Source organism: Pipistrellus hanaki (genome assembly GCF_964339955.1).
Source record: "Pipistrellus hanaki genome assembly, chromosome: 1".
Classification (NCBI taxonomy): Eukaryota; Metazoa; Chordata; class Mammalia; order Chiroptera; family Vespertilionidae; genus Pipistrellus; species Pipistrellus hanaki.
This window is the reverse complement of record NC_140503.1, coordinates 72,409,686-72,423,892: the sequence shown is the minus strand read 5'-3', so window position 1 is coordinate 72,423,892 and position 14,207 is coordinate 72,409,686. Positions and strand designations below refer to the sequence as shown.

At 45.6% G+C, this 14,207-nt stretch overlaps 1 protein-coding gene across 1 annotated transcript; it reads left to right on the top strand.

Annotated features, from left to right (window-relative positions):
* Positions 1 to 7,020: 7,020 nt before the first annotated feature.
* Positions 7,021 to 13,721, top strand: PSMB5 (proteasome 20S subunit beta 5). Its single transcript, XM_084902396.1, has 3 exons — positions 7,021 to 7,570; positions 8,947 to 9,253; positions 13,223 to 13,721. Exons 1-3 carry the CDS (start codon positions 7,373 to 7,375, stop codon positions 13,507 to 13,509), a joined length of 792 nt encoding a protein of 263 aa, XP_084758522.1. The 5' UTR covers positions 7,021 to 7,372; the 3' UTR covers positions 13,510 to 13,721.
* The last annotated feature ends 486 nt before the right edge of the window (positions 13,722 to 14,207 follow it).

Sequence of the window (14,207 nt, the reverse complement as noted above, 5' to 3'; positions counted from 1 at the left end):
CCCGGAGCGGAGTGAAGGCTGGAATGAGCACGACGGGGCTTTGTGTGTGTGTGTGTGTGTGTGTGTGTGTGTGTGTGCGCGCGTGTGTCAGGTGGGGGAAAGGGACGCTGAAGAAAAGCTGTGCTGCAGCCAGAATGGGCAAGGAAGGCATGTGATTTGTGGCTTCACTTCTCCCTGGTCCCACATTAGGCGTGGGGACTGGCTGCTGGAGCAGCCCCCTCCTCAGAGGAGGAGCGCAGAGGGGAGACAGGATGAGGCCAGCGGGGTTTCCAGTGCTGGGAAGACGCTGCCCCTGACACACCTGAGCTTCACCCAAGGAGTCTCCTGTCTGTCATCCCCAAGCACCTGGAGCAAGGTGGGGCTGGGGTAACTGCCAAGGGAAGGAGGTGCAAGCCAAGGGACAGAGCTGGCTTCCTCTTGTTTTCCCTGTCCCTGCCCTGAAAGATCTCCCAGCCTAGGAGGATGAATAGAGACAAGTCAGTCCTCTGAAATAGCCGGAATAGCGAGCCGTGGCCCCACCGAGACGGGGTTTCGCCTCAGAGGTATGGGGCCAGGGAACCAGGATGCTCCGTCAGCTCACATTTTCACCTCATGGCCAGGGTGGGGAAAGAGAAATGGGCTGAGACAAGGACAAAAGAGATAAGAGTAAAAGAGCTGGAGGGTTGGGGAGACTCAAATACCTTTTGGAAAAGTAAGGTATTGAGGGGCCAGGGGTCAGGGACCTCTGTTTCTCCTCTGTTTGGGGGTGTATATGAACCTCCATCTGCCTATAAAGATGGCACCCAGTTCTCCAGCAGCAAAGTTTCTCTGACTTGTGTTATAATCCTGAGTGTGTAGCTGAAAAAAATCTAATGGGTCCCCTTCTGCCCAATAGTTCACAATGGCAAGAGATTGGCTTGTGGTGCCAAGGCAGGGAAACAACTGACCTTGACCCCTTTATGCTGAGCCTAAGTCTTAGGCCAACATGGGGTGGTTGAGCGATGAAGTTGGTGGACCCTGACAGCTGGCCCTACAGAAAGACAAAGTAGGCTAGAGCAGAGTGACAAGCTGCAACTACTTCTAGCACCACATCCTATATAATAAAGAGGTAATATGCAAATTGACCATCACTCCAACACACAATATGGCTGCCCCCATGTGGACACAAGATGGCTGCCACAAAGATGGCTGACAGGGGAGGGCAGTTAGGGGCAATCAGACTGGCAGGGGAGGGCAGTTGGGGGCAATCGGGCTGGCAGGGGAGGGCTGTTAGGGGTGACCAAGCTGGCAGGGGAGGGCAATTAGGGGTGACTGGGCCAGCAGGGGAGAGCAGTTAGGATGACTGGGCCTGCAGGGGAGGGCAGTTTGGAGCAACCAGGCCTGCAGGGGAGGGCAGTTTGGGGGGACCAGGCCTGAGGGGAGGGCAGTTGGGGAGGACCAGGCTTGAGGGGAGGGCAGTTGGGGGGCACCAGGCCTGCAGGGGAGGGTAGTTAGGGGTGACCGGGCCATCAGGAGAGGGCAGTTAGGGGCAATCGGGCTGGCAGGGGAACAGTTAGGCATTGATCAGGCTGGCAGGGGAGTAATTATGGGGTGATCAGGCTGTCAGGCAGAAGCTGTTAGGGGCAATCAGTCAGGCAGGCAGGTGAGTGGTTGGGAGCCAGCAGTCCTGGATTGTGAGAGGGGTCCCAGATTGGAGAGGGTGCAGGCTAGGCTGAGAGACACCCTCCCCCCACATACATGAATTTCATCCACTGGGCCTCTAGTGGAGTATGTTTTACTAAATATTGCAGCTTAAACGGGTGCCGTGGGAATGGCTTTATTCAAAGAAATAGACCCATACCCAAAGAAAAGGGCCTGGACTCTCCAGCCATCATGATGGTGGAGCTGTGGCATCATAGTTACCTGAGGTTTCAGTACAAAGGCAAGTGTAAACATGTCATGGGAAGACTGGAGAAACCAGGAGGTCAGGCAAAGGTCCAACCAATCCTTCTCCCTTCCTTTGTGTAGGACCACATGGAAATCTTTTTTTTTCTTCTTTTTTTTAATGTATTTTATTGATTTTTTTACAGAGAGGAAGAGAGAGGGATAGAGAGTTAGAAACATTGATGAGAGAGAATCATCAATCAGCTGCCTCCTGCACACCCCCGCAACCAAGGTACATGCCTTGACTGGAATCGAACCCGGGACCTTTCAGTCCACAGGCTGACGCTCTATCCACTGAGCCAAACCGGTTTCGGCCACATGGAAATCTTACTAGAGATAAGATTGTCTACTCCATCTAAAGACTAAGTCTTAAAACTCTTTGTCTATGAGTGGACGGTCAGCTCCCTAGGTCAGGCCAATATCAAGTCAGATCTGGACAGTTGAATGGCCTTATAATTAGCCACCTTCCAATCTCCCCATCTAATCTTATCCTCCACACTGATATATTTCCTAAGTTATTACTCAAGTCCTGTGTTTTTTCTACTAAGAAACCTTGAAGGGCCACAAGATCAAATCCAAATACTTCTCCACATTGGCTGGCATTTAAGGCCCACTATGGTCCAGTCCTAATCCAGCCACCACAACCTTCTCTTCATCTATTTGAATCCTATTCTTCAAAGTCTGGCTTAACTACCACCTATTCTGAAAATTCTTCCCAGGTATGGATTGAGAGAGGAGAGCTTGGGGGTTTGAGGAGCAGGGGGACCCTATTAGTAATTAGGCAAATAAATCCAGACCTCCTCGGCAAAGCCTTCTTGGACCCCCAACCTCAACCCAGTCTGTTCTGACCTCCTCTCCCACCTATGAACTTACAGCATTTATCATTTTCCTCCCCTCATCCCACCACCATATTGAGATAAAACTGACATATAACGTTGTGTAAGTTTAAGGTGTGCAATATTATATTCAATATGTATACAGCAAAATGTTATATATATATATAGCACCACATTCTATAATGCACAAGGCCTCTAATATATATATTAGAGGCCTTGTGCATGAATTCATGTATGGGTGGGGTCCAGCCAACCTGGCCAAGGGGAGGAGACATGGACAGTTGGCTGGCCTGCCTGCTGGTCGAACTCCTGGTCAAGGGGACAATTTGCATATTAGCCTTTTATTATATAGGATATACACTGAGTGGCCAGATTATTATGCATTCAGATACCATAATAATCTGGCCAAACATACACACACACACACATTAGTGTCCTGGTGCACAGATTTGTGCACATTGAAAGGAAATTAATTAGAAAAAATATTTTAGCCCTAACTGGTTTGGCTCAGTGGATAGAGCGTTGGCCTGTGGACTGAAGGGTCTCAGGTTCAATTCCAGTCAGGGGCATGTACCTTGGTTGCGGGCACATCCTCTGTGGGGGGTGTGCAGGAGGCAGCTCATTGATGTTTTTCTCTCATCGGTGTTTCTCTCTGTCCCTCTCCTTTCCTCTCTGTAAAAAAAAAAAAAAAAAAAAAAAAAAAAAAAAAAAAAAAAAAAAAAAAAAATCAATAAAATACATTTTTTTTAAAAAGAAATATTTTAATATTGCTATTCACCCTTTATAATAGAAGACTCAACCAAATTCACAATCGAATCAGTCTAAACCAGTTCAGCTGCTCAGTGGATAGAGCGTTGGCCTGTGGACTGAAAGGTCCCAGGTTCAATTCCAGTCAAGGGCATATACCTTGGTTGCGGGACATCCTGGTGGGGGTGTGCAAGAGGTAGCTATTATGAATTGATACTGCAATGAACACTGGGGTGCAGATATCTCTACAGGATAGTGACTTCATTTTCCTCAGATAAATACCCAAATGTAGGATTGCTGGATCATATGTTGTATTTTTAATTTTTTTGATACCTTCACATTGTTTTCCATAGTGCTGTTTCTATTTACATTCCTACCATCAGCAGCTCTTTTTTTTTTTTTTAAATATATTTTATTGATTTTGTACAGAGAGGAAGGGAGAAAGATAGAGAGCTAGAAACATCAATGAGAGAGAGTCATCTATCAGCTGCCTCTTGCACACCCCCTACTAGGGATATGCCCGCAACCAAGGTACATGCCCTTGACTGGAATCGAACCCGGGTCCCTTCAGTCCCCAAGCCGATGCTCTATCCATTGAGCCAAACCGGTTTCTGCATCAGCAGCTCTTAAAAAAAAAAAATATATATATATATATATATATATATATATATATATATATATATATATATATATTGATTTTAGAAGGAAGGGAGAGAGAGAGAGAAACATCAATGATGAGAGGGAATCATTGATCGGCTGCCTCCTACATGTCCCACACTGGTGATTGAGCCCACAACCCAGGCATGTGCCCTGACCAGGAATTGAACCATGACCTCCTGGTTCATGGATTGACACTCAACCACAGAGCTATGCCAGCCAGGCCCAACAGCAGCTCTTATCATTTGTACCTCCCTTTTGTGGTCCCCATGAGTATGGACTGTAGAACAGAGAACTAATATAAAGTAAATTCCGAATTGATCATGAAAGTCCTTGAGTCCCATACTGAAGAATTAAACTTCATAGTACATTTTTTAATTTTAAAAAATATTTTTATTGATTTCAGAGTGAAAAGGAGAGGGCAAGAGAGATAGAAACAGCAGTGATGAGAATCACCAATTGGCTGCCTCCTATACACCCCACACTGGGGATTGAGACTGCAACACAGGCATGTGTCCTGACCTGGAATCAAATTGTGACCTCCTGGTTCAACCACTGCGACACACCAGCCAGGCCATAGTACATTTTTAAGCAGGCAAAGTGATAAGATCAAGATTCTGTTTTAGAAAATCTATCTGGTGTTCTGCAGAATGAATTAGAGAGTACATTTTTGGGCCCAGAAAATCAGTTAGGCGAACATTTCAGTGATTGAAGAGTGAGGAGACAAGTCAAAGGAAGTATTAGCTACCATTGGAAAGAAGGTGGGACACACTGTAGAGCAAAAATTATCAAGACTTGGCAACTTTCAAGCCAGGACCGGTTTGGCTCAGTAGATAGAGCGTCGGCTTGGGGACTGAAGGACCCCGGTTCGATTCCGGTCAAGGGCATGTACCTTGGTTGCGGGCACATCCCCAGTAGGGGGTGTGCAAGAGGCAGCTGATCGATGACTCTCTCATCGATGTTTCTAACTCTCTATCTCTCTCCCTTCCTCTCTGTATAAAATCAATAAAATATATTAAAAAAAAAAAAAAGACTTGGCAACTTTCTGTTTGTGGAGGAAAGGAAAGGGAGTTGTCAAAGCTGAGCCAGGACGTCAAGCCTGTGACTGGAAGAACATTATTGTCATGCTTTCAGGTACTCATTTGGCAAACGTATTAAGTACACAGTGGGTACAGAGATGAATAACAGAGAAATGCCTGTCTTTATTTTTTTTTAAATATATTTTATTGATTTTTTACAGAGAGGAAGGGAGAGGGATAGAGTTAGAAACATCGATGAGAGAGAAACATTGTTCAGCTGCCTCCTGCACACCCCCTACTGGAGATGTGCCCGCAACGAAGGTACATGCCCTTGACGGGAATAGAACCTGGGACCCTTCAGTCCGCAGGCCAAAGTGCTATCCACTGAGCCAAATGGTTTCGGCGAGAAATACCTGTCTTTAAAAGCTCACAATCCAGTAGGAGATAAGTGTAAACTTAAAAGTAGGTAAAATGTGAATGTGCTTTAAAAGAGGTACAAATGCTATTACTGGCAGAGTAAAAGAACCATTGAGAGAAGTCAGGAGGAGGACTAGTTGCAGTACAGAGGTGACTGCAAAATAATACCTGCTCCATGCCATCCAAGTGTGAGACGCAGATAAGGATCTTCTGCTTCTTACATTCTGATGGTGGAGGTGGGGGAGAGTTGCCAAATTTCAGCACTAAAAATACAACACATGCAGAATTTGCTGGGGCAGGGAAGGGGCTGAGTTGGGTATCAGAGGAAAAGTGGAATTTCGGTATTGATGTGTGTTACTGCTGGAATCCAACAAGGAAGGCCAGTCACTGACTTCATAAAACCGTAAAGCGGGAGGCAACCTTTCATACCTTTGCCCACTTCCTTGTATGGTTCCCAAAAGGCTTGGAAACTGAAGGTGGGTGGAGAGGGAGAGACAGTTAACTACCGCATTCCCGAATAAAGAGCTCCTCTAACAACCTTAAGTTAGGAGAACCTCTTGATAGACTCTTCTTCTTCTTCTTCTTCTTCTTCTTCTTCTTCTTCTTCTTCTTCTTCTTCTTCTTCCTCCTCCTCCTCCTCCTCGTTCTCCTCCTCCTCCTCCTCCTCCTCCTCCTCCTCCTCCTCCTCCTCCTCCTCCTTCTTTCCTAATATGGAGCCCCAACTCTCTCCAGCCTCTGAGACTGTCAATGACTCCGTTATTCAGGAGATGAAATGAAGATCTAGTTTGTGGATTAGCTAAGCTCTTTGCTTTTCCTTCTTTATTCTTCCATATGCCTTTTAGGTACTTCATTACTCATTAGAATTTCCACCAGAGGGTGGGAGTAAAGAGAATATGAAATCTTAAAAAGTGGTTACTGCCGAAACTGGTTTGGATCAGCGGATAGAGTGAAGGCCTGCGGACTGAAAGGTCCCAGGTTCGATTCCGATCAAGGGCATGTACCTTGGTTTCGGGCACATCCCCAGTGGGGGTTGTGCAAGAGGCAGCTGATGGATGATTCTCATAGACGTTTCTAACTCTCTATCCCTCTCTCTTACTCTCTGTAAAAAATCAATAACATTTTTTTTAAGTGGTTACTGTTAGAAAACCTGGGTATGTGATGCTTAACACTATCAAACAAGTATAGCACTTTTATTTTGTTGCGCCTTTCTCTTTTTCCCCCTCCTTTTTGTTGCACTTTTACCACAAACAAAGGTGGTTTAACTAACTTCGTAGGAAAATGACTTCAGAGTAGATCATTATTTTATCCAGTAAAACAAAATGGCATTTTCAATGTCAGTGGCGTTACTAGGGTGCTGACGCAGTGGAGACGGGAAGTGTTGCTTGGACACCTGGCTGGGCGGGGACAGCCAGCAGCTACGGTTCCAAAACCCATTTTCCTCCAGTCACGCCCTTCTCAAAGATGGCGGGCCGCGCTTCCCTCGCTCGACGTGGACGTTTCCGACCGCTCCCTAGGAATTTGAGGATAATCTAATCTAGCACCGCTTGCATGACAAAACCTAACATGGCAGGCATATATCCCTTTAGAATTTAAGGGCAGTGAAGCCATTTTTTCCCCCGCCGCTCGGCGAAAATGGTCCCCTGCATCTGGCTCTAGTCTTTGGAGGCGTGGTTGCCAGGAGTTAAAATGGCTCCTCCCTGAGCGTTAATAGGAAGTGAAGCTGTGACGTCAGACGTTGCCAGGCCGGTATCTACTAAGCGTCCTCGGGGGCGGTTCCTGTTGCCCTCACTAGACATGGCGCTGGCCAGTGTGTTGGAGAGCTCGGTCCCGGTGAACCGGCACGGGTTCTTCGGGCTCGGGGGTCGTGCGGATCTGTTGGACCTGGGTCCAGGTAGTCCCAGCGATGGGCTGAGCCTTGCCGCGCCCAGCTGGGGTGTCCCAGAGGAGCCGAGGATCGAAATACTTCATGGAACCACCACCCTGGCCTTCAAGGTGCGGATCCCGCCGCTGAGCCGGACTGAGGCCCGCGCGTCCGCGCCCTTCCCGGACCGGAGCCCGCCGGGGCCGCGCCGCGAGGCACAGGCGGAGGCTCGGGTCGCTCGTGTCGCCTAGGCAGTCTCATTGCTCCGGGAGGCCTCGGGTCTCGCTCTGGCCGAGAGGGGTGTGCTGGGGCTGGGGGTTGGAGGCTGGGGTGGGGGTTGGGGCCCGGGGGCTGAGGCTGGGGTCGGGGCTGGGGCCGGGGTTTGGGGGCTGGGGGCTGGGGTTAGGGGATGGGGGCAGGGGGCAGGGGGCTGAGGGCTGAGGCTGGGGCTGGGGCTGGGGCTGGGGCTGGGGCTGGGACTGGGGCCGGGGCTGGGGTCTGGTGTCTGGGGGCAGGGGGCTGAGGCTGGGGCTGGAAGGAGAAAGACCCTGAGGCTGCGGAGGTTGATTACTTGGCCACTTGTGGTTGATTCTTCCCTGAAAAGAGAGGCAGCCCCAGCAAGGAACTTTGGCTGAGGGAAGGCGGTTGTAACCACTCACCAAAGGTTTTGGAAATGGAACGGCCCCTCTGGGTTATGACAAGAGGGGGATTTTGAGAGGGAGCGCTGCAGAACTAGGGGCCAGACTGTTGGGATTCCTGGCCCAGCTTTGCAATAACTAGCTCTACGGTCTTAGACTAGTCATTCTATCTCATTAAGCCTTTTTCCTCATCTATAAAATGAGAGAAATACTGTTTATACCTATGTCACAGTACTGATGTGAAGCTCAAGTGACAATATGTGGAAAAGTATATTGCAGTGGTTTTCAACTTTTTTTTATCTCATGGCACACATAAATTGAGCACTAAAATTATGTGGCATACCAAAATATATGTTTTTTATATATGTGACCCCAAAAAATAGGTATAATTTTGATTCATTCACACCGGACAACTATTGTGTTGGCTGTTGTAATTTTTTTAAAATATATTTTATTGATTTTTTTACAGAGAGGAAGGGAGAGGGATAGAGAGCTAGAAACATCGATGAGAGAGAATCATCAATCAGCTGCCTCTTGGGATGTGCCCGCTACCAAGGTACATGCCCTTGATGGGAATTGAACCTGGGACCTTTCAGTCCGCAGGCCGACGCTCTATCCACTGAGCCAAACCGATTTCAACTGTTGTCATTTTTTGACAACCTAAGGGGAAAGATGTCAGTGCCTCTGACCAAATAGGTATTGCATGTTTTAAAATTTCTTGCGGCACACCAGTTGAAAATTGCTGGTAAGTTGTGAAGTGTAAAATGACAGAAAGAGATGCACTGGGTTTGCACAGATGCAAAAAGAAATGTCGGGATGTTTCTGTGGTCTAACGTGGCCTGCTTTGTGTTCTCCTCTTATCTTAACAGTTTAAACATGGAGTCATTGTTGCAGCGGACTCCCGGGCCACAGCGGGTGCCTACATTGCCTCCCAGACGGTGAAGAAGGTGATAGAGATCAACCCCTACCTGCTGGGCACCATGGCTGGGGGTGCCGCAGATTGCAGCTTCTGGGAGCGGCTATTGGCTCGGCAATGTCGAATCTATGAGCTTCGAAACAAGGAACGCATCTCAGTAGCAGCTGCCTCCAAACTGCTCGCCAACATGGTTTATCAGTACAAAGGCATGGGGCTGTCCATGGGCACCATGATCTGTGGCTGGGATAAGAGAGGCCCTGGTGAGTTAAGCTTTAATCTCATAATTCTTGGGCTGACACTACAGAGAGGAGGGACTGGGTGAACAGATGAGCGAAAGAAAAGGCTTTGGATCATTGCTGGGATCTGCCCATCAGTTTCTCTAGCCTCTTTGTTAAAGGAAGTCACTGTGGTGTGGAAAAGGACATGGAGTTAGACAAGCTGTGTCTTTGACTACCCATGTGACATTAGGCAGGTTGCTTATTTTCTCAGTATCTATTTCATCATCTGTTACATGAAGTAATACACATAAAGCATGTAGTTTTTGGCACATAATATTTTTGCTTCTATTCTGTCTCCCATAAAGTAATAAGACCTACCAAGAGTATAGTTGAGAATTGAAGTGCATAATAATAGACATAAAAAATCTAGTCAGTGTTATCTAATAAAAATACAATGTGAGCCACACCTGACTTTTTTTTTTTTATATATATTTTTTATTGATTTTATACAGAGAGGAAGAGAGAGAGAGAGAGAGAGTTAGAAACATCGATGAGAGAGAATCATCGATCAGCTGCCTCTTGCACACCCCCTACTGGGGATGTGCCCGCAACCAAGGTACATGCCCTTGACCGGAATCTAACCTGGGACCTTTCAGTCCCCAAGCCGACGCTCTATCTACTGAGCCAAACCGGTTTCGGCCACACCTGACTTTTAAGTTAACAACTTATTTAATCCAAAATACCTAAATTATCATTTCCACAAGTGATGTTAGCCACACTTCAAGTGCTAAATAGACATATGTGGCTAGGGTTACTGTATTGGACCCTGAATATATAGAAAGTAGCTGCTCCAAAGTGAGTCATTTCTCATTCTTTTTTTCCTTAAGGACTCTGGCCTAGAAGGGGCCTTCATGTACATCTTCTTTCCTTGCTTAATATACTCACCCTAGGTCTTGTTCTGTCATCTCTGAAAAGAAATTCCTTAGCCTAGTTTCCTTTCCAGTGCATAAAAATTTGGCCAGGAAGTTCAACCTTGTATCTGATGTCAACTTCTTTTCAGCCAGTTTTTAAAAATATATTTTATTGATTTCAGAGAGGAAGGGGAGAGAAAAAAAAACATATCAGTGATGAGAAAGAATCATTGATCGGTTGCATGCCACACACTGGGGATAGAGTCCGCAACCCAGGCATGTGTCCTGATTTGAAATTGAACTTTGACCTCGTGGTTCATAAGTTGATGCTCAACCACTTAGCCACACCAGCCACGCTCATCCAGTTTTGAATATTCCTTTAGTCAAGTTGGAATACAGCTAGTCACCTTCTGTGTAATTTTCCTCCTTGATGCTTAAAAATAATTATTCTTGCCCTTGCTGGTTTAGCTCAGTGAATTGAGCTGTCCGCCTGCGGACTGAAGGGTCCTGGGTTAGATTCCGGTCAAGAGCACATGCTCAGGTTATGGGCTCACCCCCCACTAGGGGCCTTGCAGGAGGCAGCCAATCAATGATTTTTCTCTCATCATTGATGTTTCAATCTCTCTATCCCTCTCCCTTCTCTAAAATCAATAAAAATATATTTTTAAAAAATAGTTACTCTTTTCTTCTATTGTTTTTGCTTAATTCATTCACCTGCTTACTAACTGCCTAGTTCTTTGTCCAACAACTATAGGATACTCACCACTTTTTCACGTGCTTTGGAGAATATCAATGGAGATGAATGAGGAGATTAAAAAGTGGGTGTGAAAGAGAAGCTCAGTTACTTTGGAAATTGCGACACTTTTCTCTTTGAAAGTTGTGCAAGAACAGTTCATACATTTTGCATGATCTAGGGAAGCACCTTGGAAATACTGCTTTGAACCCTTAACTGTTTGGTTTGTTCAACTGATGGAAATAGTGTAACAGTGTACAGAAGCTGGCTAGCAAGAAAAATCTAGAAAGTTAAAGCATAACTTAAATTGTACCTTCTCAAAGCCCTCCTGACAGCCTGTTCCCATTTAGGATAAGTCAACTCCTTGCTTCAAGAAGCAGACTGAGTCCAGCTGGCATGGCTCAGTGGTTGAGCATTGACCTATGAATCGGAAGGTGGATGTTCAATTCCCAGTATGGGGTGTGCAGGAGGCAGCCAACTGAGGATTCTTTCTCATCATGTTTTTATCTATCTCTCCATCTCCCTTTCTTTCTGGAATCAGTAAAAGTATGAGAAAGGATCATAGATTACTTAATACAAGGCTGAATGAGATGAATACCATTTTTTCTTTTTTCTTCTTTGTTTTCCTCACCTGAGGATATTTTTCCATTGGTTTTTAGAGAGGAAGGGAGAGGGAGAGACAGTAGGAAATATCAATGTGAGAGAGAGAGATCGATTTGTTGCCTCCCACACACACCCGACCAAGGCCAGGGATTGAGCCTGCAAATGAGGTATATGCCCTTGACATAATCGAGCCTGGGACCCTTCAGTCTGCGGCTCGACGCCCTGTCTACTGCGCCAAACCAGCTGTGGCTGAATACCATAAATGCTGATGTTTTGAGGAGGAGATGATTACTTCTGATAGGAGGAATTGGGGGAGATTTCATGAACAGATTGCAATTTTCTAAGATGTGGAAATGAGAGGATGGAAACAATGAACAAAGGAAGGGAGAAGCATGAAGGCTGGGAGAAAGTATTTGGAAGTCCAATTTAATTGGAACTAAAGACTAGAGATCCATAAAGCCAGGAAGGTAAACTGGAACCAAATGGTGAGCCCACTAAGCAAGGTAGAGGCAGTGGGACTGAGGAGATAAATCGGGGTGGACATTAGAACCATCTGACCCTGAAAATCAATGAGAGCAGTGATTCTCAACCTGGCTTACATTAGATCAGCCTAAGAACTTTTGGCCCTGTGCTTAACCCTCATCCCTAGACCAATTGAAAAAGAATACCTTGAATAAGTCCTAGGCATTTTTTAAAAGTTTCTTTAGGTTATTCTAAGTAAGAGTTGAGAACCACTGAAATAGGAAAAGACTAGTGAAACTATTAACAGAACTTGATATTAGAATAGAAATTGTGTCTTGGTGAGACACGAGAAAGAAGTTTGGTAGATAATGGAGAACATTGACAGTATTTGAGGACAAGATGTTTGAATCTGAACATGGTGACAAAGGCAGCTGGAATTGATAAAAAATTTTATTAAATCTTTGTCTTAAGTTTTTATCTATATGAGAGGTCAGCTAACTTTCATAAAGGGCTAAGTGATAAGTATTTTAGGTTTGCAGTCAATATGGTCTTTGTCTCAACTACTTAACTGTCCTTCTTTAGAGCAAAAGCAGTCATAGAGGGTTGATTGTGGCTGTATTCCAATAAAACTTTATTATAAAAACTGATAGTTGGCCTGGCCAAACCTTCATCTATACCAGTACTGTCCAGTAGAAATAAAATATGAGCCATGTAGTGTAATTTTAAACTTTATAGTAGCCACATTTAAAAAATTAAAAATAAATAAATTTTCATAGAATATTTTATTTAATCCAATAGATCCAAAATATCATTGCCTGACGTGGTTCTAGCTTCATTTCACATGCTCAGTAGTCACATGTGGCTAGTGGCTGCCACAGTGGGAAGTGATTTGGACCTCGGGGCTTTATTCTCTACTGTATGATGTAGTTCTTGTGCCCCAGATAGTCTAAACTTTGAGGGCTAGGATTGTTTTAAATACTATCTCGCACAGAAGTTCTGTGTTTGAAACCTAAGTCATTTAAATTATACTTGCTTTTTGATTATACAGAGAGGACAGAAGGTGGTTACTACAATGTGAGGTGAGATGGGTTGGTATGTTATAGAATTCCAGAGTCTTAATATTTAATTTGATTCCTCCAGCCTTTTTTTTTTAAAGCAATTTTATAGTAGTACTTTTTTCTTATATTTCTGCTGGTCTCCCTGGGGTTTCAAGAGTGATGGAGATCTGTTGCCTTGGAGGGTGAATTAGATGTCAAAAGGGGTGGCCATTTGTTTTCCTGCTAACCTCATCTCTCTTTCCAGGCCTCTACTATGTGGACAGTGAAGGAAACCGGATCTCGGGGGTCACCTTCTCTGTAGGTTCTGGCTCTGTGTATGCATATGGGGTCATGGACCGGGGTTACTCCTATGACCTAGAGGTGGAAGAGGCCTATGATCTGGCCCGTCGAGCCATCTACCAAGCCACCTACAGAGATGCCTACTCAGGAGGTTCGGTCAACCTCTACCATGTCCGTGAGGATGGCTGGATCCGAGTCTCCAGTGATAATGTGGCTGATTTACATGACAAGTACACTGGATCTACCCCCTGAAGGAGGGTGGATGTAGCTACTTGTGTTTGGGGTGACTGTTGTTGGTAATAGGGATACAACTCCCCATTCTATAGTGGAGGGGTCCCCAATTGTATTGATTTTTTTTAAGCTCTGGTGCATTGACCTCCGTTGTTACAGTTGTTAATGAGCTGTTGCGGAGGTGAAGATTGGTTTTCCTTTCTTGGATGTTAACATTACACTACTGGACCTCAGCCTGTGTTGTGTCTTTTTTCCACCCCATCCCTCCTCTAAGCACTTTACAGTCAAATACGCCAGGACAGTGGGAGGGAAGTGACTGTAATTACCGGAAACAGTGGTGTGAAAACATTGTCAGTGGATGCATTAATGTCCCCACTTATGAAGCTAATAACAAAGGAGAAGGAGAGAGGAGCAGGGAGGAGGGAGAGACTTCCCGATTCCGTTTGCAAAGATGAAAAGTTGATGAGGTAGAAAGATGCACAGGACTGTACCAGGCAGAACTGCAGAGGCGCTCACCCTGGGGTGGGGGAGAGGGAACTGTGTTACATGCAGAGCACAAAGGCGAAGAAGGTAAATCTTGAATTTTAAACCAATTGAGAAGGGAAAGCTTGGACCCCAGGAAAAGAGAAGACAAAAAGCAGTAGTGACCACATGCTTGCTAACCCTACAGTGCGTATGTGTTGGGGACAGAGAGGGATGATGGTGGCTTATATACTCTG

Coding starts and splice junctions, on each gene's coding strand:
- PSMB5 (XM_084902396.1), top strand. CDS start 7,373: ATGGCGCTGGCCAGTGTGTTGGAGAGCTCGGTCCCGGTGAACCGGCAC. Junction 7,571..8,946: donor CCACCACCCTGGCCTTCAAG/GTGCGGATCCCG, acceptor TTATCTTAACAG/TTTAAACATGGAGTCATTGT. Junction 9,254..13,222: donor CTGGGATAAGAGAGGCCCTG/GTGAGTTAAGCT, acceptor CTCTCTTTCCAG/GCCTCTACTATGTGGACAGT.